General features: G+C 33.7%; 1 protein-coding gene across 1 annotated transcript in view; it reads right to left on the bottom strand.

The window, feature by feature from the left end:
• The window catches only part of LOC106884106 (uncharacterized), a 282,261-nt gene that overhangs the window by 134,473 nt on the left and 122,732 nt on the right, over nt 1-25,056 (bottom strand). The window contains exon 3 of the mRNA XM_089366625.1: nt 24,933-24,987. Within this exon, the coding sequence (XP_089222751.1) occupies nt 24,933-24,987 (55 nt within the window). The remainder of the gene's footprint in view (nt 1-24,932; nt 24,988-25,056) is intronic.

The following is a 25,056-nucleotide window of genomic DNA, read 5'->3' as shown; positions in this document are numbered from 1 at the left end:
TAGTTATGCCTTTTTTCAATAAAAGTTAACGGATTAACGTTAACCTCCGTTACATTTTCAAAGAACTAACAGTTTAATGATTAAGGAAGTTAACTTTCCAATTGACGGTGCCCACCTCTGTATATATATATATATATATATATATATATATATATATATATATATATATATATATATATATATATAGTCCCATCAATGCCAGCATGGAAGGTGGACATTAAAAGATGATGACGATATATATAGTTCAAATTTCAAATTTACAAAAAACAAAAGGCAAAGACAGGTGAAGGAACAACAAGTAGGTGTATTAGTTTAATGCTTGGAAAGAATGGAAAAGTCTTTCATGTTTCGAGCCTATGCCTTTTGACAGAAAGGATTGAGAAAAAAATGGAGAGAGAATGAAAAATGGAGAGTGAAAAAGATGAGTAGGGATTAATGGCTCGATATGATGAAAAGGCCAGAAGAAAGAGGCTGAGTGAAAGGGAGATAATAACGCTGATCCGGCCAAAGTAGGGTGCGCAAGTACATGTATGTGAGAATGGTGTGTGTGTGTGTATGTGTGTATACATACATACATACATACATACATATATATATATATATTTAAGAATTTAAGGAATGGAGAAAACGCATGTTATAATTGCAATTATAACATGCGTTTTCTCCATTCCTTAAATTCTTAAATATACTCAAATACCCAAAATTTCAAGGAGTTCCTGCCTTAAAAACAGGAACTAAACCACAGTTATTTTGTGTTCTTTGCTACATTGGTTTCTATTAACCCATTTATTCTATCAGAAGAATTTTTATTCATTAAGATAGAAGAAATACACATAATTATATATATATATATATGTATATATATATGTATATATATATATGTATATATATATATATATATATATATATATATATATATATATATGTATATATATATGTATATATATATATATATATATATATATATATATATATATATATAGATATATATATACATATATATATATATATATATATATATATATACTAGCAGAGGCACCCAGCATTGCTTGGGAATTAAATTTTTCCTTACATATTGGAAGAAAAACAATAAAAATAATTAATAAATGAAAATACAAAATTTACCACTTTTATGAAAGGAGATAAATTCTACCACATATGTTGAAGGGAATTATGTAAGAGTAATCTAGATAAACAAGATTCTTTGTTTTCTGGTTTGGTGCATAGACAAACAAGTCTTGCAAACTACCTACCCGGGAGCAACCAACAAAGTTGACCATAAGAAAATGAAGCCAGTAGATTTCAAAGACTGACCTCGAGCTGTATTAATAGACATTGCAAAGGAAAGTCGCACTGGGAATTGTCTTCATTTGAACTCAAAAGGCATGTTTGTTGGATTGATTGGAATTCTTGGAATGAAAACCTCTTCCCCAGAGGCACATCCAGTGATGATGGTAGCTCCTATCACATTAGGTGATAATGTTTTCACAATCAACCTTGTCCCATTGCATAATTTAGGAGAATCCTAATTTCTTAGAAGCATTATTAGGACACCTACCTTCAAACAAAGTTTATGTGGAGGAATTCCAGGTGGCTCAAGAGAATTAAAGAACTCTGTTGGTTAATGGACAGCTTGATTTTCATCAAAGACTGAATCAACTGATTTGTACTTCTTAATGACTGTTGGAATCTTATTCCTTAATTCATGGTTAATTCTTGCTACTGTCTCATTTTTGGGATTAAGAATTGCTCCTTCACACAACCATTTATGTGAATTATAATCACTAGCAGCGATACCTGGCCTTGCTCGGGATTAAAATGGCATAGATTTTTTATTGCTTTACTTGTTTCAGTCATGTGACTGCCACCATGCTGGAGCACTGCCGTTGGTTGAAGAAATCAACCAAAGGATTTATTCTTTGTAAGCCTAGTACTCATTCTGTCAGCGTCTTTTACCAAACCACTAAGTTACAAGAATGTAAACACAGCAACATTTGTTATCAAGCAATGGTGGGGGTACAAACACAAGACACAGGAACACACATACACAAATATACACATATATACGACAGTCTTCTTTCAGTTTCCAAGTACGAAATCCACTCACAAGGTTTTGGTTGGCCTGGGCTATAATAAGAGTCTCTCATAACGTGAGGCATTTATGTGTATTAATGCCCTTAATATAAATAAATATATTTAAAGGGAATAATTATAATTTTTCCTTATGAGGTTTTTCACACTGACTACTTGATAAATTCTTATAAAGATTTTATCCTATTTTAAATTTATATATATATATATATATATATATATATACATATATATATATATCCATGCTAGCATGGAAAGCGGATGTTAAACAACGATGATGATGATGATGATATATATATGCTTTCGGTGTGAATGGCTTTATTATATGGTGCCGTATTTTATAATCCAGTAAAGAATAATAATGGTATTTTTATATGAGCTTAAAGATTATGCCATTCAAATAAAAGCTTATGCCATTCAAATAAAAGTATGTTGAAAAGCGTCTAGTATCGAATATTTAAATTTGTGAACTTAGTAAATATTTCTTTCAGTAATTTATCATAGTTGTTTACAAATAGCGAATTAAAACTTGAAATGAAAACATTAAAATTTAGACAGGGACAGACTTTGCCGTTTTTATGTCAACACCGGAAGTTGACATTGAGAAACCTTTTTAAAGAAGTGAATCTAATGTAGAGAATTTCATTAAAAAATATCCATTTTCTTGAAAGTTAAGATGAATTGAAGTCGACTCAGGTGAATTTTCAGAAAATCCCCAGCCCCTCCTAAAATTTTATATATTCAAAATTGACATGATAGAACACATATTCGTTGAAAATTTTATTAAAAAATATCGATAATTCTGATAGTTATGATTATGGAAACTGTGGTGGGAGAGGGTAGAAATCTGTAGTTCTTAATATAACAGGCAGAAAGTAAACAAGAAATTTTAACAGACAAGAGAGTATTGTAGGGGTTGAAGGGAAATTTGTCAGTGAACCAAAGAGCCAGTATCAAAGGAACCGGAAAGAAACCGTCAACAACAGGAAAACACAAGACCGTACGGATTGAAGTGAAATTTAGGAAGACACACCAGTAATTGTGAACTTGTTTCTGTCAGTAATTTGTCGTTGTTTGTTTGTAAATAGTGATTCAAAACTTAGACTTACAGTGAAAACAATGACATGGAAGTTAAACAATGGTGTATAAAAATTGAAAGTGAAAAGAATAAGGTCTGTAAAATAAAAGTGAAAACAAAAGATATCGATAGAGAGATAGAGATAGATAGAGAGATGGGCAGAGAGATATACATAAAGAGATATGTTACGTCACTGACGCTAGAAAGCCAGAAGTAAAAATATTAAAATCTTAGAAAGACGTGAATGTAATATAAAAAGCAATATTTTTTTATTTTAAAAAATTTTTAATAGAAAAATCAAATGAAGACCCTATAATATGTCCGAGGTCAAATTATTCATGCATCACAAGAATGGAAGTAATTGGTGAAGCCGTTTTCACATGAAAAGTGAATATGCACACATCTCTATTTTATATAATATATATATATATATATATATAGCTGAAAGATTAAAATTAATCAAAGGCCATATCATGTATGTCTACCTACTGGAAATAACAGTCAAAGCTCTTATTTAAATCACCAAAATAGTTATATATTTGAAATTGATATGCTAGAACACATATTCGTTGAAAATTTTATTAAAAAATATCCATAATTCTGAAAGTCATGATCATGGAAATTGTGGGGGAGGGGCAGAAATCTGTTGTTCTTAATATGACAAGCAGAAAGTAAATAAGAAATTATAATAGAAAAGAAGGTATTGTAGGGGTACTTAGTATATCCGTTGATTAATTTTACTCCTTCAGCTATTTAATGCTTTTTGGGGGATCTGGAATTGCCTATATTATTGATTCTGTCATTATCATTTTTAAATTGTTACACTATAATAATAGAGTCAATGATATTTTTGCAAATTATTTTCCTGTGAATTATTTCCTCCATATTGAAATTATACACCACCCACATACACACACACATAAATAAATTAACACATATATACTGGCGCTCCATGATGAGGGTTCCAGTTGATCTGAACAACAGAACAGCTTGTTTGTGAAATTAATGTGCAAGTGGCTGAGCACTCCACAGACATGTGTGCACTTAATGTAGTTCTCAAGGAGACTCAGCATGGCACAGAATGTGTGACAAGGCTGGCCCTTTGAATTACAGGTACTACTCATTTTTCCCCAGTTGAATGGATTAGAGCAACTGTGAAATAAAGTCTCTTGCTCATGGATACAGCACATCACCAGCAACCAAACTCACAACTGTGAGCCAAATATCCTAACCACTAAGCCATCACCTTCACAAATACGTGTGTGTGTGTGTGTGTGTGTGTGCGCGCACGCATGTATGTATAAAATGAAGTATATAATATTAGAAAGACTGTTCAGATAAACAAAGAGGTTCTCTTTTACAGATTTTAACTTATATTTCATGGACTGATTGTGGAATGTTTGTAAGTTGTTTTCATGGTTAGGACTTTTCTTTATATATAAAGCAAGCAAAACGGAAAAAGGGACTTCGTATGGCAGTGAATACGCCAAGTGTCTTTATTGTCAAAATTTTAAGTTTTTCTATTACATTCAACTAAATTTCAACCACAGGACCAATTCATCTTTTGTTTTTTATTTGATTCAATCATTGGACTGATGCCATTCTAGGGCACTGCCTTGAACAAATTGATTGCAATACTTTCTCTTTTTTAAGTCTGGTAATTATTCTATTGATCTCTTTGTGTCAAACCACTATGTTATGGGGGCATAAACAAACCAACACTGGTTGTCAAGTGGTGTTGGGTAATATCACAAATAGGCATACACACATAGATACATACATATATATATATATATATATATATATCTTTACACACACACACACACACACACACACACACACACACACACACACAAATAGGCTTCTTTCAGTTTCAGTTTCCATCAATTAAAGCCAGTCACAAGACTTTGGTTGGCCCAGGGCTATAGTAGAAGACATTTGCCCAAGGTGCCATGCACTGGGATGGAGCCCAGAACAATGTGGTTGGGAAGCAAACGTTTTACCACACAGGCCACATTTACATCTAATGAGACCAAATGATTTTCATCTACATAAAATGAATGTTAACTTTATTAATCTTGAACCAGGATTTAACAGATTTGAGATGGAAATTATCAAAGTCTCTCCTTAGGGAAACTTATAGAAGTCCTAATTTTTGAGTTAAGAATCCATAATTTAAAGAAGTCTTAATTCTGGAGTTAGGAGAATACTTTAGAGTCATGTTATCTTACTTTTAGTGTTTATCTTTTTTATTTTACTTGTTTCAGGCATTGGACTGTGGCTGTGCTGGGGCAGTGCTTTGAAGGGTTTAGTCAAACAAATCAACCCCTGTACTTTTTTACTAAAGCCTAATACTTATTTTATCAGTCTGTTTTTACCAGGCTGCTAAGTTAGGTCTAGTTTAGAAATGATGCAACAAATACAGTTAAAGGATCACTGAAAATTTTGTTAATTATAAAGATGTTGTTTTTCTCTTTCTTGTTTAGTTAAAAGTGTACATTTGCATTTCTGGTTGATATTTTGTAAGTGATATTGTTGTTAAACCCCAATTCATATTGTAGTAGACAGTGTTCTTTTCTGGTATTCTTTGAGTGAACCACTTGGGGATTTAAGGGTTATGAGGTTCGGTTGTGTGAGTGATGTCATACCAAGGAGGATTCTATCATCCACCTATCTAACTATTTTAGATGGTTAAAAGGTGAAGAACATTTGATAGCAATTGTAGCCAGCATAAAATTGGCTGAGCTCCAACTGTTAACTGATTCGAAGTATTAGAGCAATTGCAGAGTAGCAGTTGGGTAGAAGAATGATGTATGATAAGTTAGTTGCCTTAATTAGGAAATGATCAGGACTTTGCCGTCTTTCTGAATTAAATCAATTTCTACTTGCCTTTTTTTTCCCTTTTTTTTTTTTAACATTTTGAACAAGAGATATATTTATTTTCTCTGCTTACTTAAAGGAGATATACCTCTAACAGGAATATTCCAAAATAACAAAACGATTTTTCAAGTATCATTGATTATACACTCAGATACAATAATTGTATACTAAGAAAAATGATCTCATTAATACTTTGTAATTTATTGATGAATAGCACTTAGCCAAAAGTAAATTTAGTTTTTAGATGATGTAAGGTTAAATTGGTTTGAGAAAGATATCATCTGACACAGCCAAGGAAAAACAAAAAACTGCTTATTTCAAGTAGATTTCCTTTGCTAAGTTAAAATTTGTTGAGAAGCTTGAAACTTTCGATAGAAAATCTAAAAATGGAAACTCTGTGTCAGTTTTCCAATTCACTGACAAATGCTAAATGTTTTGTTAGTCATATAACTGAAAATTATTAAGCTGAATAGCATTACAAAATACGAGGTCAGAGAGAAACTGTAGGAAATGTGTAGAACTTATTTAGAGTATGAAGTAAATCTCTAAGAGACAAGCACAGAGTATGGTGTGAATATGTTCATACAGAGTATATAAGAGGCCAGTATATGCAAGAATGTATGTATATCCAAACATTTCAAAGTATAAACTATAATTATGCATACTATGGATTAGAGCTTTATTTTTATCACGTAACCTCATGAACTTTGTAGGACATTTGAACTTGAAGTGTGATCCAACAGACCAATCAGTGGTTCACTGCAGTGAATCACTAATTGGTCCATATACAGAGTTTGCACTGTAGTTTTGCATGGGCTGGAACATTAGATATAAACTATAGATTAAATTTATTCTAATGCACCAATATAAGAAATCAATAGTAACATTAGGAAAGATAACAAAGAGACAATAATAATCTTTGCTATTCTAATAAGGTTCTGTTGGGAAAAAAGCTTTTTTTAAAATTTTTTATTCTTTTATTTTTATTTACTTTTGAAAATCTAGTCACAAAGAGAATGATGTAACATTTTATTTAAATTTCTTTATATCATATTGTGCACTAGAAAACCTGTCCTTAAAATTTTTTAATGTCATATTCCCTACACCATTTATTCCTTCATTCTAGGCCTTAATTACAGTAAAGCTTTATAAAGATACAAAGACATTTGGATTAAGAAACACTGGCTGTCTTAACCAGCCAGTAGTTAATAGTAAAAGTAAGTTGTAAACTGTTCAACTTAAAGTGGGAAGATCTTAATATCCAGTAAATTGTCTACTTTAAACCCTCATCAACACCAGGTGTCTCAATATATTTGATTCATAGACCAAAATCTACCAAGTGGTTCACATGTCATTGTGCAACAACAGTAGAGGCATGTATTCAGTGAAGACAAGATGTTATCATCACTTTCAAAAAAATACTTCACATCTATCAACAGGATAGCATTTACACCTAACTACAACTCCTGCAAGACTACTGATAACAAATGATAATTTTATGCATTGCACACTCTACAAGCTCTCTTGCCTCCAGAACTGCAGATAAAACTTTTCGTAAACTGTACTCCCACAAAGAAAGCTTTCCCCATTGCTGACCACTTTGCATCTGACTTCACATTGCATACAACTCAGCAAAACTCCTAAGTTTTCCTTTCCCAATCCACCAGTCCTACCACGTCCACAACAAGAAATGTAAAACACTTCCAATTATTTCAAAGCAACTAACTCTGACAATATCCTTTCAATCATCCTCAAACATGCACTCTCAGTTGAACTTTATCATCACTAAACTTCTTAATCTGTTTCCTAGAGTTACATTTAGATCTTTGCATATTCCATTTCCATGAAAGGCAAACTTTCTGACACTGACAATTATCAATCTATTGCTCTCACTTTCAACATCTCTGTCTGTCTGTCTCTCTCTCTCTCTTTATCTCTCCCTCTCTCTCTCCTCCCTATCTATCTATTGCTCCTCAGTGACTACCACTGGAGCTTCTTTATCTATAGGGACCTGTTCCCTGTTCTCCTTGCCCTTGAGAAATAAAGCGAAAAGAATAAAACAATCATTTGATTGTACTTGACACAAGAATGTCCTGGTTAAACTTCATCTTATTTCTTGACTGGAAGTTTTATTTCAGATCACACCAACACAGCATACATAAATGACATACTTGCTGTCATCTCCAACAACTCCCATTTCTATGCTGGTGATGCTACTTGTCACTCTTTAATCTTCTTCACACAAGTATCATTCACAAATGACTGAGGCAGCTCATATAAATTTGCACCATGAAGAGTGATCTCAAAAATATTCTTCAATGTGAAAATGGCAGCCTTGTCTCCTTCAACATTAACAAACACACAATCGCTGCTTATATCAAGGAAACAATCCTGTATCTCATTCTCTTTAGTCTTGGATCCTGAATTAAAGCCCTCAAAGTTCTTAGAAAGGCTGGGCCTCACAATTACTGGTGATCTTTTCTGATTATCTTATAGACAGTCTGTTTTTTCACATTAGCTTATTCATGTGATGAAATTAATTTTATTCTATTTAATTCAGATTTCCTCTCTGAAAAATAACTACAAGATTTACACTACACTTTAGTAAATTTTATTTCTGATTGTTATCCTGGATAACATATATAGTACAAGACTGGATTGAAGTTCAGAACTTTTATTTCTAAGATAACAGTAATAATATTTCTATACAATAGACTACTGATGCATGGTACATCATTAGTTAAACACTAGACATTTAAATATCATGTCTTTCTGAGAAATAAATTTAAATGCAATAAAAAAGACAAATAAAGAACTATTTCTCATATGCATAATGCTATAGAAACTAGAATTACAGACAAGAACCACAAATTATTTATAACAAGAACAGAATAACTGACTAGTTAAAAGTTGAGGGTTAAAATTTCATTACAGTTTATTCAGTCTGTCTTTTAAAACTGCAAGTATCTTCCATACTTTACAATTGAGTAGTAGCTTTAGGGAAATCATTAAGATTAGCGTTTAATTCTCCCATACAGCTGTTTAAATCAAGCATCAAGTTGTTTACAGTACAAACAATTATCAGCATTCTTTTCAGCTTTTTGCCATGTCAATGTCATGTAAGTCTTCTCAGGATTGCCTTGTCATGTTTGTTTTGGTTTTTCTTTATTTTAATTTCCCTCAATGTCATCTATTGCAATACGGTATTCAATGCTGCTGATTTTGTATACACGAAAAAAGAAAGCAAGAAGTCTATACATAGTCATGATATCCAGTATTTTGTATAAACTGGTTTTAAGCAGAAATTTTACAATGACTTGTTAAAACTAATGATATGAAATATTTAACACAGACATCATAGACAAAAGATTTTCAATTCTTGCGCCACCCAAGTTGCATATCACACATACAACCTATGTCTGTTTCACAGATATAGGCTGCATATGATAAGACAATGGAAATATATATGAATATTTAACTATACAATGCATTGTCCTTTCTACTTTGGACTAACACCAATTGCAATATAATCTGTTTGATATTGCTATGACTAAAATAACACTAAACAGCCATCTGCATGTCTGAGAGGAGTTGTTATTTGTAAGATAATAATTTCCCAGACTATTAACGTCATTTATTGGTTTGATCTCTGATCATCATAAACAGTTTTATTTCTGGATGTGTACATAGTCTCAGACTGATTTTGAACTAAGAACCTCTATTTCTGAAATAGGGATAATAAAATTTGTAATTAGAAGGCTGCTAGAACAACAAAAAATATGAACAAGAGTACAAAGTCAGTGTGTAAAATGCTGTGGAGGAAAGGAAAGGATAGTAAACCACACTCATTTGGAGATTTGGCCTTTGTTAAAATCAAAGGAAGAAGAACAGATAAAAAAAATAAATGGGAAAGAAGAAAAAGCTAAAGTTGCAAAAGCAACAAAAATTTTGGGGAAAAAAATATAAATAATAAATGAGCAGAAATTGAACTGGTGAGTGTGTTAGGCATTAAGGCAGTATGATTCTCAACAGACACAACAAAATTATTTTAGATATATATACTGTAAAAGCAGACAGAGAGTAACGTGTTTTGTCAGTAGTAAAGAAAGAACATGCAGTAAGTGAAATAGAGTGTGGGAGAAAATAGTAAAGTGAAACATAGTAGATGTATATACGTGCAGAGGGAGTAAATAGATAACCAAGGGTGTTAACAAGATTGTCTGTGTAAGGTGTGATATTGTGTGGGTGGTAAGTGTAAGACTTGATAATAAGTAGGAATGGGTGTGTGGTGGATGTGTGGGTAGAAAAAGAGTCAGTGAATTCAGCTGTCCATCAACAATACATAGTAAGTTGACTTACTGTATTTTATTGGAAAATGGATATTTGAATTCCTTGGCCCATACCTCATACACCCTAGAGGTATAATCTTGGTAAGTTGAAAAAATTAGAATAATTTTTCAGCTTTTTTTTTTTTTTTTTTTGACAGTTATCTCAGTTTCTTGTTTTTTGACTTACTGTGTTTTGTCAGAGGAGGACAGAAGTACATTTGAGCAGAGTGAAGTGTAAGTGTTTACCAGTAGATAGGAATGTTAGGAGGAAAGCAATTCAGTTACCGATAGTGGCAGGGACAGCAGAATTAAAGCAAAAATAAACTGGTGTTCATTACAAAGCTGAGAAAATGAGAGATTCATGGTGTTGTATAATGCCATAGCAAAAAACAGTAAAGTGATCTAGAGAACTGAAGTGTTGGTTCACGGGTCTTGGTGATCCAGTGTTCTTGTGTTGGATGACCAACAAATGTTTTCTAAAAGAATCAATCACTTTCTGACCACCCCTTTTTACTTATACACACTATGCAATGGAGTTGGCATCTAATGCAGCAAATGACATTTTTTTTGGAGATGCAGGTGAAGCAGTGTGTGATATGGAAAGGAAATCTCGGTCCCTTTAGGATGGTAATGCTTCAGAAAAAAAAAGACAGATGTCTCAGTGATAAGAATATGATAATGGCTAAGAATGTCATGTTTTAGCTTAGAAATAAAGGCTTCTCATTCAAATCCAGTCACATATTATGTACACATCCAGGAATACAAAAGAATAAATATCATTATCTACATATTCCAGGAATATAAAGCATAAGTCTCCTGAAAATGTTATTATCAAGGCAAATGCACAAATATTTATATGTTATTCAATTTTGTGACAATTGTGAAGCATTCGAGAATAAACATGCATATTGACTTCAGAAAGGAAATATAGGCATTATCATCATTTTTACAGTTTAAAGTAAGAATTTTCTGCAATATAGCCATATTTTTTTACATTAACCTGATATTACTGAAAAAAATAGCTCCATATAAATCCTCTCAAGCTTTGAGGCACTTAAAGGCCACCATTAAGAAAATGACAAATAAATACACTCCTTGAGTAGAAAGTTATTCTATCACAGGTAACATTTCCTACTGATGTGGCACCTATTCTTAGCAATCAGGTGTACTGAGATAAAGAAGTAGACACATAGGTATTTTCCCAAGGCAATGAAATACCTGCAGTAGACTAAACAAATTTCTTCTTTTTTTTTTTTTTTGATTTATCCAAAGGAGGTGGAGGATCAGTATCCATGATCTTTGCAGGCTCTCTAAGGCGGGGATGGGGGGAGATTGATATGGCTAATGTCTAGGTCTATAATGTCATCTACAGGTCAATATTTGTTGGAAAAAATGTTGGGGGGAAAGAGGGCTTCTAGTTCAAATGATTGCAGCAATATGAACTCTGATACAAGACACTTGAGGTCCATACTGTGAGATATGTTAGACATAAAAGACCCCCACCCCACCCTTCAGTCATGAATGACCATGAAATTGCACCTTGAAAGTTCCCCTCCGAGACACAAGTCCGAGCAAGGTTGTTTATGAAAGACCAGCAGTCACCCATGCGTACCAGCTTCCCCGCTCCATACCACCAATGTTATCTAAGGGAAAGGCAAAGGCCAATACAGCTTGGCACTGATGATGTCACAACTCATTTCTACAGCTGAGTGAACTGGAGTAACATGAAATAAAGTGTCTTGCTCAAGAACACAATACATAGCCCAGTCCAGGAATTGAACTTACTACTTCATGATTGTGAGTCTGACACTCTAACCATTGAGTCATGCGCCTTCACTATGTTAGACCTACTACATCTCTTAAGGACATGATATCAACACTGAGAGGATATCAACTCAAAAGGGAAAGGAATTTGAATGGAGATGCAGGTAAGTCAGAATCAAGACAGCTGTGGTCACTGGAACAGATTAAAATGAATAGATTAGAACTATGACCTTTTTCAATCTGTAATAAGCTTCTTCCAAGTTGGACTTTTTGTAAGAGAAATGTCATCATATTTTTCCTCTGCTGGAAGACATGCTCACTGGTTAAAATATGAGCAGTTACAACTTACAGTGGCATCAATATTAGACAATTTTATGTGATTCTTTACTTTAAAAGCTGTTGGCTGGACAAGAGAGAATCTTAGTTTTTCCCTCTTTGTCTTTCTCTTTCACTTTACTTTTCTGTCTCTTTCCAGCACAGCCATTTCTAGAATATCAATACTTTTTTTTTGCCTATATTTTAAAGTAATAGGCATTGCTGTTTCAAAATTCTATTTCCTTTGGTGCATAATCTTTTGCATCAAAGTGTAATGCATCTTTTCATGTAAACAAATTCACAAACATGCACTCAGCAAACTATACAAAAAAGGAACTCTGAAAATTATTAAAAACTTCAGATGTATTCATCAATTCACCCTCTCCCCTGCCAATGAAAAAATGAATAATAGTTTCATGTTAGACAGGAAGGTATTAAATCTGTTTGGTAACATAGTGCGAAAATAAATTAGATTTGCTAAAATATTGCATCCTAAAGAAGCCAGCTCAGTTCACTGAATACATCATCATCTATTGCATGTTCCTAAGCCAATAGTACTCATGCAAACTTTAAGTTAAAATCCAATCCCTTCACATAAAAAAAATCAAAAGTAACAAATATATCATAGATGATTAACTAATTGAACAAGCAAGATAAGTTGGTAATAAGATTATAAATTTTCACATTATTAACCCCATCTTTGGAGACGAAAAGTGTCTTAATATGCATTTTTTATGAATTTGATTCCCAATAGTCAAGTACCTTATTCCTAGGAGTGTATTTAGGACTAGATGAACTTCAAACTGGGAATCTTTATTTCTAAACTAAGGATTAACACTTTCATCTACTGGGTCACTGATATTTGAATTAAGTAAACTATATCGCAAATTACAACTAATTATATCTAAGTTCAAAATATGTATACTATATACAAGTTTCAAACATGAATTGGTGCATAATATTGTGCTTTTCAATTTTTAAATTAAATAAATAGATTATATGATTTGTTAACCACTGATTAAAACTTAAAGTAAAATAGTTACAAAGATATATGAAAGAAATTGAGTAGCCTAGACATATCAAGCACTCTGCAAAATGAATATGATCTACATACTCTACAGATAAAATATATTGATTTTACAACCATGGAAGAGAAACACATCTGCAATGTTGTAGTGGTTGCTTAAAATGTACATAAGCAACCAAATTTCAGTGAGGCAACAGTTACATAAAACACTTCTAACCACTTTATATCAGACTTATAAATATTGTTGACTCCAACTCAGCGATTAGCTAGAATGCAACAGTTTTTTTTTCCTCCCCAGAATACTACCTTTTTACACGCTATTCTTCAGGATAAAGATATGAATGTTATCTCTGCTGCTGATTGACTGAAAAGCGATACACAATTGTGAATCCGAAAAAAAGAAAAATATCACACAGCAGATGCTACCAGTGAAATTTTCTTATGTAGTTCACAAGAAAGGTATGTTATTTTTTTTTTTTTTTTCAGGAAGGAACGAATCCAGTAGAACTGTTAGGCAAAGAGATTGAGTTACCTGATGCTTTGGAAGAGTAAGAAATAAGTAAAGATATGGAGATACATGACCAGTGACAGAGTTGAAAACAGGTAGAATACAGATGTGAAAGATTTTCACATATTACAATTATAATTTTTAGGACAAACCATCATAGTGTTATGTCAAGTATCAAAAGAGTTTTTTTTTTATATAATAGGGAATATTTTGATATATATATATATATATATATATATTAATAGTTATCACCAAGCCAACATGGCAGTCTAAAAGATAGGACGAATGCTGCCATTGATTAGCTCCAAGAGGCCATTGATTAGCTCCAAGAGGCCATTGCCTCTAGCTAGCTATGTGACACACGAACCTGTGTCCATTATAACCTTCGAACAGGGCAGGTCAGCTGTTTCCCCTTGCTGGTCAGGCATCTACAGACTAGTTTCAGGGTGTTTGCCCCTTATCAATGTAGACCAGCCGAACCCGAATATATATACATATATTCCCTATTATATTGGTGTGTTAATGCTGCAGTGGAATGTAACCATTGAGCTGAGGTGTGTGTGTGTGTATCATTGGAAGCAAAAGCTCCACTTCATTGTTACTCCAAGTTACCCATTTCTAAGATTATATATTAGTGACAGAGACAGTATTATTACTGAGAGGTAATATTTATCCCCACTTAAACGTGGGTGTTTTGTTAGAACAAATTTACTGTAGTGGTTACCATGAAAGAAATTCTCATATTGGCTTTTGGTGCAAAATGTGTGCTAGTGGGGAGATAAATCAAGATATAAACAAGAGTGTATTTTGCCCCAAAAAGCCAATATGAGAGTTTTTCTCATGGTAACTACTGCAGTAAAGTTTGTTCTAATAGAACATCCACATTTAAGTGGGGACAAATATTATTTCTGAGATTGTACATCAAATCAGCTGCTATGAAATTTGAATTCTTACCAGGGCATCTCTTTGTGACTAAAACCTTCTCTAGGTAATCACATTTTGAGTTTGGTCAGCGTACGTACCATGTTGGGCATGTGTCTTCTAGAAGCCCCAGACTGACCAGTGTCTTGTGAATGAAATTTGATAGATAAAAATTGTGCAGAAGCTATTACTTTAGTGTGTGTGTGTGTGTACATACACATATGCATCCATCCATGTGTACATGCATGTATGCATCTGTGCAGGCTTGCATGAAAGCATGCATGCATGTGTGTCAGTTTCTATGTTTTTCTTTATACTGACATTGCTTAAAAACTGGTGTTGTTTGTCCTACAACTCAGCAGTTGAACAAATAAATAGATTTCAATAAAAAAAAGAAACTATCAGACTTAAAACTATAAATACTGCATTTGATATTACTGACTAAATGCTTTGAGGCAGCAGTCCATTTACTGATACCAAAATAACAACAAAAGAAAATAAATATTGGGTCATCCCATTAATAATGCAGGTTTTATTTTTCAAAATTAAGATAAAGTTCTTTTTTAATCTAAAATATACTCTCCTTCATTTCCTACAATGCTCTTCCATCTATCTGGTAGACTTGCAAGGCCACTCTTCCAAAACTTACTTGTCTGTGATGAAAAATACTCTTCCAGTACTGTTCTGACCTCATCTATAGAATTCATATTTTTTCTATCCAAATGATTTTGAAGACTGCAGAATAAATGATAATCAGATGGTGCAATGTCTGACAAATATAGTGGGTTGGGCATCGTTTCCTATTCAAACTGCTCCAGCCTTTGGAATGTCATCTTTGTAGTATGTAGCCAAACATTATCCTGATGGAAGTGCATCTTTCGTCTTGAAACCAAAGATGATCGTTTTTCTTCTAACAATGACTTAAGCTGCTCACAGTAGATCAGCTTTGATGTGATTTGGTTTGGGTTAAAAGTTCAAAGTGAACTAAACCTTTCATATCCCACCAAACAGATAACAACACCTTAGGTGGGTGAAGGCCTTCTTTAGCCTGGGGTGCTAGTGTTTCTCCTTTCCCTACCCACTGTCTTCAGCACTTGACATTTTTATAGAGAACCCATTTCTCATCACCAGTCACTATTCAGTCCAAAAAAGGTTCATTTGTGAGACATGGCAGTAAACATTCACTCTCTGTGCATGATTAGTCACGGAAAGTTAGTGAGGAACCCACTGACACAATTTCCTGACTTTTCTGATGCCACACAGCTGCCAATGAATGGTTGAATGACCAAAACGAAACTTCTCTGCTAGTTCCTCAACAGTTATGATAGGATTTTGTTCCACCAGGGTTTGCAGGACGTCCTTGTCAAGCTCTACAGATCTTCTGGGATGAGGCTTGACTTCTAGGCTGTAGTTTCCGGTTTGGAATTTTTAGAACCACTGCTGACACTAACTTAAGCTTATTGTCCGATTCACATATACTGCAATAATATTCCTCGCACTTCCACTTTGTTTTGTTGCCTTTATTGAACTCATAAAGCAAAATATGCTGAATATGCTCTGTTGTCACTTCCATCACAGCTTTGAAAAAATAACTGTTAAAATTGAACTGCAACCTTCAAAATCTGCACGCTAAGAATAAGCACAATGTGGTAAGCTGATGCCGGTAGTTTATCATGTCCCCTTCCAACTTTTAGTTCATGCAATTGAAAAAACTGCATTATTTATGGGATGACCCAATATATTCTAAAACTTGGTATATTTAAGAATGTTATTGTACCCATTAACACTCCTACTCAACTTCTAAATTTTTATTTTTTCTTTCATTGCAGTTCCATGAGAACTTTCAGTCTTTCTACATCATCTTTCTTGACTTCTCAACATTCTATCCCAAGGAGACCTTCAAGCTGAGATTTTTTACTGTATGGATTATTTTGTGATACACCAGGACATTCATGCCAAATTTATTGAAATGTTATCTTCTCTTTGAGAGAAGATAACATTTCAAAGCAAACTAACAAACTTTTATGCTTATGTGTGTGTACATACATATATATACGTGTATGCATACACACACACACACAGATATATGCATATATATACATATATATATCAATATATATATATATATATATATATATATATATATATAAGAGGGATGATATAATTTTTCTGAATCTTCAGATTTTTCAATATGCTAGGCCACTGGTTTTAAATTGATATTAATTAAATTAATACTCAATTTTTCACCCTTATTATTTAAATTTATATATATATATATATATATATATATATATATATATATATATATTAGGGCTGGTAACGATTAATTTAATTTTAATTATTAACTTTTGAGAAATTAACAATTAATTAATAGTTAATTTCGATTAAAACACAAAAATGTCTGCAGTTGCATTTATTGACAAGTTTATGATATTTCAATTAAAACTCAGTTAAAAACAAGAAATAGCATAGGCGTTTTCTTACTTAAATGTTGTTGGATAACCTGTTACGCAAACACACAAGCATGTTAACAGTATTTGGTTCAAGTGATGAGCGCATCTTGTTAACAATGTAACCAATAGAGCTAAATAATCGTTCACATGGAACCGAGGTAGCTGGTATGCATAGAACAGTCTTGGCAAAAAATGCCAATTTCGGATATCAATGTTCATTAAGTTTCCACCATTGTAGTGGATCAACTGATTCAGCAACTTTTTCTCCATTTTATATCACTGTACTTCATCTGAAGCGTTTTCGACATCCTCTTCTAAGTCTGAGTCAGACTCCTTCAGCTTAATACGCTTCTCATTCGGTTCGCATATAGTTTTACTGACACTGTCAGTATCATCTTGTGCATTAGTCTTCAACCGATCATCATTAACATCAGCTGCTATTTGCTGTCCAATAAGTAACCAAGTTTGTTCTTTGGAATCGTCTGATAAACACTTCAAGTTTTTATATCGTGGATCAAGTGCTGTTGCAATCTGTAATATTTCAATACTTCTCATGTCATAAACAGATGCTGCCTTGAATCTGGCTATATAACTTGGATCATCCTCATTTGCAGTCATGTGCTTTGTCAAAGACAATAACAGGGGCAATACACAGCTACATGACACATATTTTTCACCACCAAGCAGGACCATAGCCTGACAGACTAAGTCTAAAACATTGATGTATTTTGAAATCTTTTCCCAATCAGAATCAAACAGTTTGGGACTTTTATATTGCTTTTCTTCATCTGACATGTAGATGATTATTGCTTTTCTGGTCTGTAGCAGACTCTTCAGCATTAGAAAAGTACTGTTACATCTTGTTGGAACATCTTGCTGTAGCTTACGAAATGGTGAATCACTACAATTCTGCAATTCAGTTGTGTGGATAGGGCTATGTTTAAAATGTCCTATGATTTTTCGACATTTAACAAACAATGTTTCTGTATTCGCAGCTCTAAACCTGTGCAATATGCTCAACAGCAGGTTATGAGCCAAACACGGAATATGAGCAAAACCAGTTTGATTAATAGCTGAAACTAAATTTTGTGCAATTTCTGTTACTAGAACCTGAATCTTCTTTGTTATATCCCAGTCTTTTACAATTTTTTTATATAACTCAGCAACATTGTTAGAATAGTGACGTTCAACAACATGCACACATTCAAGAATAACACTTATTAAATTCCAGTCATCAGCAATCCGATGGCTGGTGATTCCGCAATAACTTTCATTACCTAGGGGTGTCCAAAAATCAGACGCTAGCGCAATTGCCTTTGAAATTTTCACTGCTTATAAAAAACTTTCTCTTCTGCTGTTATAAATATCAGCCAACACTTTATCAGTAGTGCGCCGACAAGGTAGTTTATATTCTGTAATTTGAAGCGCTGTACGCAATACTTGCTGAAGACCATCATCTTTTACTGTCGATATTGGTCTACTATTATTAGCTATCCAGTTTGCAAGTGATATTTTAATGTCACGTTGTAGGGTAACATTCACCGGATGATCAGACCGACGATAAAACTGACTCAAAGTAGTCTGCTTGGAGGTAGATGACACCGCCACTGTAGACTGACTAAATGAAGCTGACTTTGCGAGCTGAGGTTTCAAATACTTTAGCAAGTGTTTGTTTTGAAGGTGGTAAGTAATCGATGTGTTAGATCCATGTTATGTGAACGATTTGTCGCAATGGATGCAATAAACATTATCGGCAGTTTTAATATTACTATCAGCCAACAATATTAATCCAAAATGTTCATGTAGTCAACCTGATATAGGTTTATATTTCATAACTCGATTCTTCTCCGCCACCATTTTACTGTTGTTACTATTGCTTCCCATGTTATTTTGACAACCGGTTGTCAAAATAACATGGTTTGTCATAAACACCTGTACTTTGTGGGGTTTTTTGTCACCTTAGCTATGAAATAAATTAATGAATTCAACGGGATACACTGTCTGCCTGCAAGTTGTTGGGTTCAGCATATTATCCTCCATTTTCTAATTGATATATATATATATATATATATATATATATATACATATAATCAATGTATATACAAAATACAATCAACAGCACTTCACAGTCCAGCTATCCACATTCCTCGTTTCCTCTGAATACCACAACTGACCAATCATCATTGTTGCCATCATGTTCTACTGCCGCTACCCTTACCACAACTAAACAACAAGATGAACGGCCGCAGTCACTTCTCAATACTAGTACAATTGGCGACTTATTAAACAACACAGTCCCTAGCTATTCTCCACAGTTAGACCACAGAAATTTCTCACTCTCTCAAAATAACGCAAGAGATTCATCATTACCATCATCATCCTATTCTAATGCAATTACCATTACCATTACCACTACTCTAATTAGTGAAGAATCACTCCTTTCTTGCCAACACTATCCACTTCAATCTGAATGTGTACCTCACACCTCCATGATAAACTTGGCAACTAAATAAAGCAAAGTAAAGCAAAATTTATGAACACACAAAACTCAAAAATATGCCACTAATATGCATTGACTGCAATTTCACCCATTTATTTGGGACACGATGCACAATTTATACAAGCAACATCAGCCAAAATATACATCTTACACCACCACCACCACTACCATTAAAAACTAAATCACATTTAATAGCTTCTACATGTGTAACCCAGAATCCTAAAATCAGCCACTTTTCCTAATAAGAAATATTATGTCTGAAGCACAACTGTCCCTTCACTCATCTTCCAGGGATTCAACACACTATTAAAAGCATGACTCCAAGCTACCACCAGATCAACAGGAGAAACATCCCTTACAGTGGCAGGGTTGGTCCAAACTTTCACCAAAACCCAGAAGTCACCCAGATATCCACTGGATACAGTAGAAAAATCAACAGCCACAAACCATATAGCTATAACCATATTCAACAGTAACAACTCCAGACAACAACTACTCCCAAAATAAGAAAATTCTTTTTTAGCCATAATGAATCTGGAAAAAGACATCTAAGAAAAAAGTTTTTTTAGCTCTTACAGTGCACCAACCACTGCTATTACCCTAGTGCACAACCACACACCATTTCTGTCATTAACTTACAAACTCAGCTAAAGGATAATGCTGAATGTACAAGGTCTCTCACACTTCACAAATCAAACAAAAATATCACATCTTAGAAACCTTGCACAAAAATAAAAGACAATATGTGTAGTACTAAGTGACAGACCCCTGATCCCAGACATATTGAATGCAGAACTACATATGTCAGGTTATGTACTACACAGAACTGACCACAGAATATGGAAACAAAGAAGAGTAGTGCTCTTCCTCTGTGAAGATCTGACAACAAGTGTCCTCTTCTCTCACTCCAATGCAGGGTGCAACACACTAATAATGCATGTGATTGACTTCAATCATATCATAGGCATTATTTACCATCTTCCTGATCCAGCAAACCATGGAGATCACTTCAGAGATGCTTTGTCACTCATAAGTCAAACTCTAGGTAGGGCCAGCCCATAGGCCAATATACTTTTAACAGGGGACTTTAATTTTCCTAGTCTCAGCAGGCCTGAAGGCTATATGCAACATGGAACTGAAAAACTGAACAGGAGGGATATGAAACACTAAAGATTTTCTCATGCAAGAAATCATTATCCATCCAACTATGGGAAATAACATACTCAACCTAGTCTTTAGCACCAATACAGACTTCATTCATAATACTCAGAGCACTCCAACTACCATTTCCAACTATTTCATTATACAGTTATCTGTATATGGTCCAAAGAAGGCAATATGCACAAATAACATCAAACATGACTCACCCTTCATGAACTTGAATTTCAGGAAGGCCAAGTGGAAGGAAATTGAAATTGGTTTTCAAGTGGTGATGGTGGTGGTGGGGATACATATACAAACACAAAGACATACACACACATGTGCGCATGCATACATACAGAAACATATGCATTGTTTCCACACAGTTTCCGCCAAACAAATTCACTCACAAGGCACTGATCATTTTGGGGCTATAATGGAAGACATTTGACCAAGGCACCACACAATGGAACTGAATCTGAAATCATGCGATTTGAGCTTCTTAATCACATAGCCATGCAAGCATCTCTCTCTCTCTCTCTCTCTCTCTCTCTCTCTCTCTATATATATATATATATATATATATATATATATATATATATATATATATATATATATAATTTCCTGTTTGTAAACATAGTTGAATAATTTCACAATATTTTTGTGAAATCCAGCATACAGAAAAAATTTGATTTATAACGGCCAAAATATTTTCTCCACAATATATGACGCCAAAAAATTAGAGGTAGTCAATATAATTACACATAAGGAAACTACATTATAATCAATATCTAAAACTGTATACACATTTACTGGTATAATAAATATGTAAATATATTTACAGATAACTGAAGCAAACATTGAATGAATAATATGCAATAAATAGAGTAAATAGATACCTATTTAAATCAAAATGATTGTTTATAAAAAATGAAAATGTTCCTAAATAGATACAATCTATAAATGGTACATCTACATGTGCAAACACAAATAGCAAATATTTATGTATATTTATATATAAAAGTACAAAATACCCAATAATTACATGTTCATACATTTATATATTATATATACAGGCACTATACACACATACAAGTATACATATGTATGCATACATGTGCGCTCACATACACATGATATATACATCTCTCTCTCTCTCTCTCTCTCTATCTATCTACCTATGTATTTATCTACACACACACACACATACACACACACACACACACATACACACACACGCACACACACGTATGCACATAAATATTTATGTAAATAGACAGAATTGTATACATGTATACATATGTGTATTTATGTATTGATGTGTGTGTATGTACAAGTTTAAGCTAATATGGATGGTTTCTCTGAGGCTATGTTTCACTATCAGTTAGCCTTCCAATTGCCAAGCCCATTTTAGATGCAGTGTATCTAATCTAAAATCATGTTTGACAATGTGGTTTTTGATTCTATAATTTATGTATATTTGGTCATTAGCAGCTTTGATCAGCAAAACAATTTGTTCAGTGAAAGTATAAACAAAGCTAGTGACTTCATTTGGACTTGGAATTCCAACTGATTTAGGCTGATGAGATACATCAACGTTAAAAACACTGGTGTCCCAGAAAACCAATGAGCCTTGTGTGTTGAACACACTGTTGTCACAAAAGGGAGAAGTTATTCCTTTATCACATACACTACAACAACCAGCATATTTTGCATCTGAATATGCTCAAATGTGGTAATAAATATGCAATTGTTTAATTATAGCAATTTTAGTATATTATTGCTTAATGAGCATTTAGATTCACCCACACAAATGAACAAAATCAAAACATCTACAGAATAATTAAATGCTAATCAACAACAGTAATTCTGACAGACTAATATATCAAGTCATAGAACAATACAATCATAGACACATCCAGTTGGCCCAGTTATCTTAAAGTTAATTTAAGTCTTTAAAGTTATTACTCTGTTTCCAAACAGAAATGGTTTACTTACATAATGTGTTATACATAAGTTGTTTTGACAGTCACCTATTTTGACAAAGAAATGAGATGTGATTATTGGTGTGAATCGTCTGCCACAAGTCATTTTGTCACATGAATTGGTTGAGTATATTGCTGTATACTGTTCAACATATTATATCTTTGCAGAGCAAAAGTGTTCAAAATCCCGTCTTTTAAATTAATTTCAATGATAAAGCACAGTTCTGGATGAGGTAGGTTGAGAAGATTGCTTCCCAGGTTCAGTCCAACTACAAGACACCTTCAACAAATGTCTTCTACTATATAGCCCCAGGCTGGCCAAAGCATTGTTAGTGGATTTTGGAAGATGGACACTGAAAGAAACCCGTTGTATGTGTATGAGAGCATGTGTGTGTGTGTGTGTGTGTGTGTGTGTGTGTGCATGCACGCTTGTCTTGTCTATTATGTGATAGATGTAAATGCCTGTCACTGTCATAAAAGCAATATCATTTATTTCCAATATTTTGAGAAAACATGTCTAGTGATGAGGAAACCTTGCTTGGAAACAGACAAGAACTGATGACAGGAAAGGTATCCAGCTGTAGAAAATTTGTGTATACACACACACACACGTGCGCATGCACACACACAAAGAGACACGTATATAAATGCAAGTAGAATTTAAAAAGATGATAATGATGATGACACACATACACACACACATTATTAATCAATAATGGGTGGAGAAAGATACTACACTCATGGCCTTTACATGTCTTGTGAGACTAGTGAAATTAAAGTGGTTAATGTTGTCAATGGCTACAGAAAAAATATTGGTAAGGAGAGAATTCTACAGGAATCAATGTTTTAGTAGAGGGGGTGAAAGCCTGAACATAGTGGTTAGTGTAGGGCCTGGTGAGAATGGACATAGTATATGCGAGAAGGGGAGGAGGAGGTGGTTACAAGACAACCTAGCTTCAAAGAGTAGAAACCATCGCAGTAACAGTAGAAAATGTAAACAAGGTCAACATATCTGTGAGCCAGAGACTGGAGTGCTTGATGATTACGTTCATGGCTATCACTTTGGTTGACCTATTTTTTTATATGTAGTTTATAAGTACTCAGATGTTTTTGTTTTTAATATGTTATCTTTTACTTGTTTTAATCATTGGACATCAGCCATCCTGGGGCACTACCTTGAAGGGTTTATTTGAACAATCAATTGCAGTTTTTAGTTTTAAAGTTTGGTACTCATTCATACCTATAGGTACCTCGGTGCTTTGGTAGAAATTAAGAACATGCATGGGGGATCATGATGGATGACATGCTCATGTGAAAACATTGAAGTGTTCAGAAGGACAGCCAAACTAGAAAAAAACTAAAGTATAGGGTCCTTTTGCTGAACTGCTAAGTTATGGAGACATAAACAAACCAACACCAGTTGTCAAGTGGTGCAGTGGTGGAGTGGGGGGACAAATACAGGCATAAAGACACACACATACACAATGGGCTTCCACAAACTTTCCATCAACCAAATTCATAGGACATTGGTCGACAGTAGCAGAAGATGCTCAAGGTGTTGTACAGTGGAACTGAACCTGAAACCATGTGGTTGCAAAGTAAGCTTAACAACATACTCATGCCTGCACCTAAAATAGCTGTTTCCCAAGTGGGAATTGAACCCAGGCTACTGTGATAGGCGTACAAAATCCTAACCACTAGATCACTTTAAATCACTTGTTATCTTAAAATCTTTCATATCAATGAATAATTTCAAAAGGAATTCACAAAACTGAATTTAAAATGTGTTAAAAGAGAAAATAAATGATAGGATGAGCTCAGCTGAGACAATATCAACACTGAGAGAAAAAGATTAAATAATATCATAAGGCATTGGCTCAGGTGAGCCAATGCCATGTAAAAGTGAAATAACAGGATTAAAAAATTAGAAAGATTAGCTCACCTGGGCTAATGCCAGATAACGTCGAAACAGCCACATTACTGAAATCATAAATAAACTGAAAAAGAAAAAGTTATTTTGAACAGAATTATTTCATAACTTTACACAATAAAATGGAAAACAGATA

This window comes from Octopus bimaculoides, chromosome 19, assembly GCF_046866305.1.
Source record: "Octopus bimaculoides isolate indiv1 chromosome 19, ASM4686630v1, whole genome shotgun sequence".
Taxonomy (NCBI): Eukaryota; Metazoa; Mollusca; class Cephalopoda; order Octopoda; family Octopodidae; genus Octopus; species Octopus bimaculoides.
Note: the sequence above shows the minus strand (reverse complement) of the source record. Positions and strands in the feature narration are given on the sequence as shown.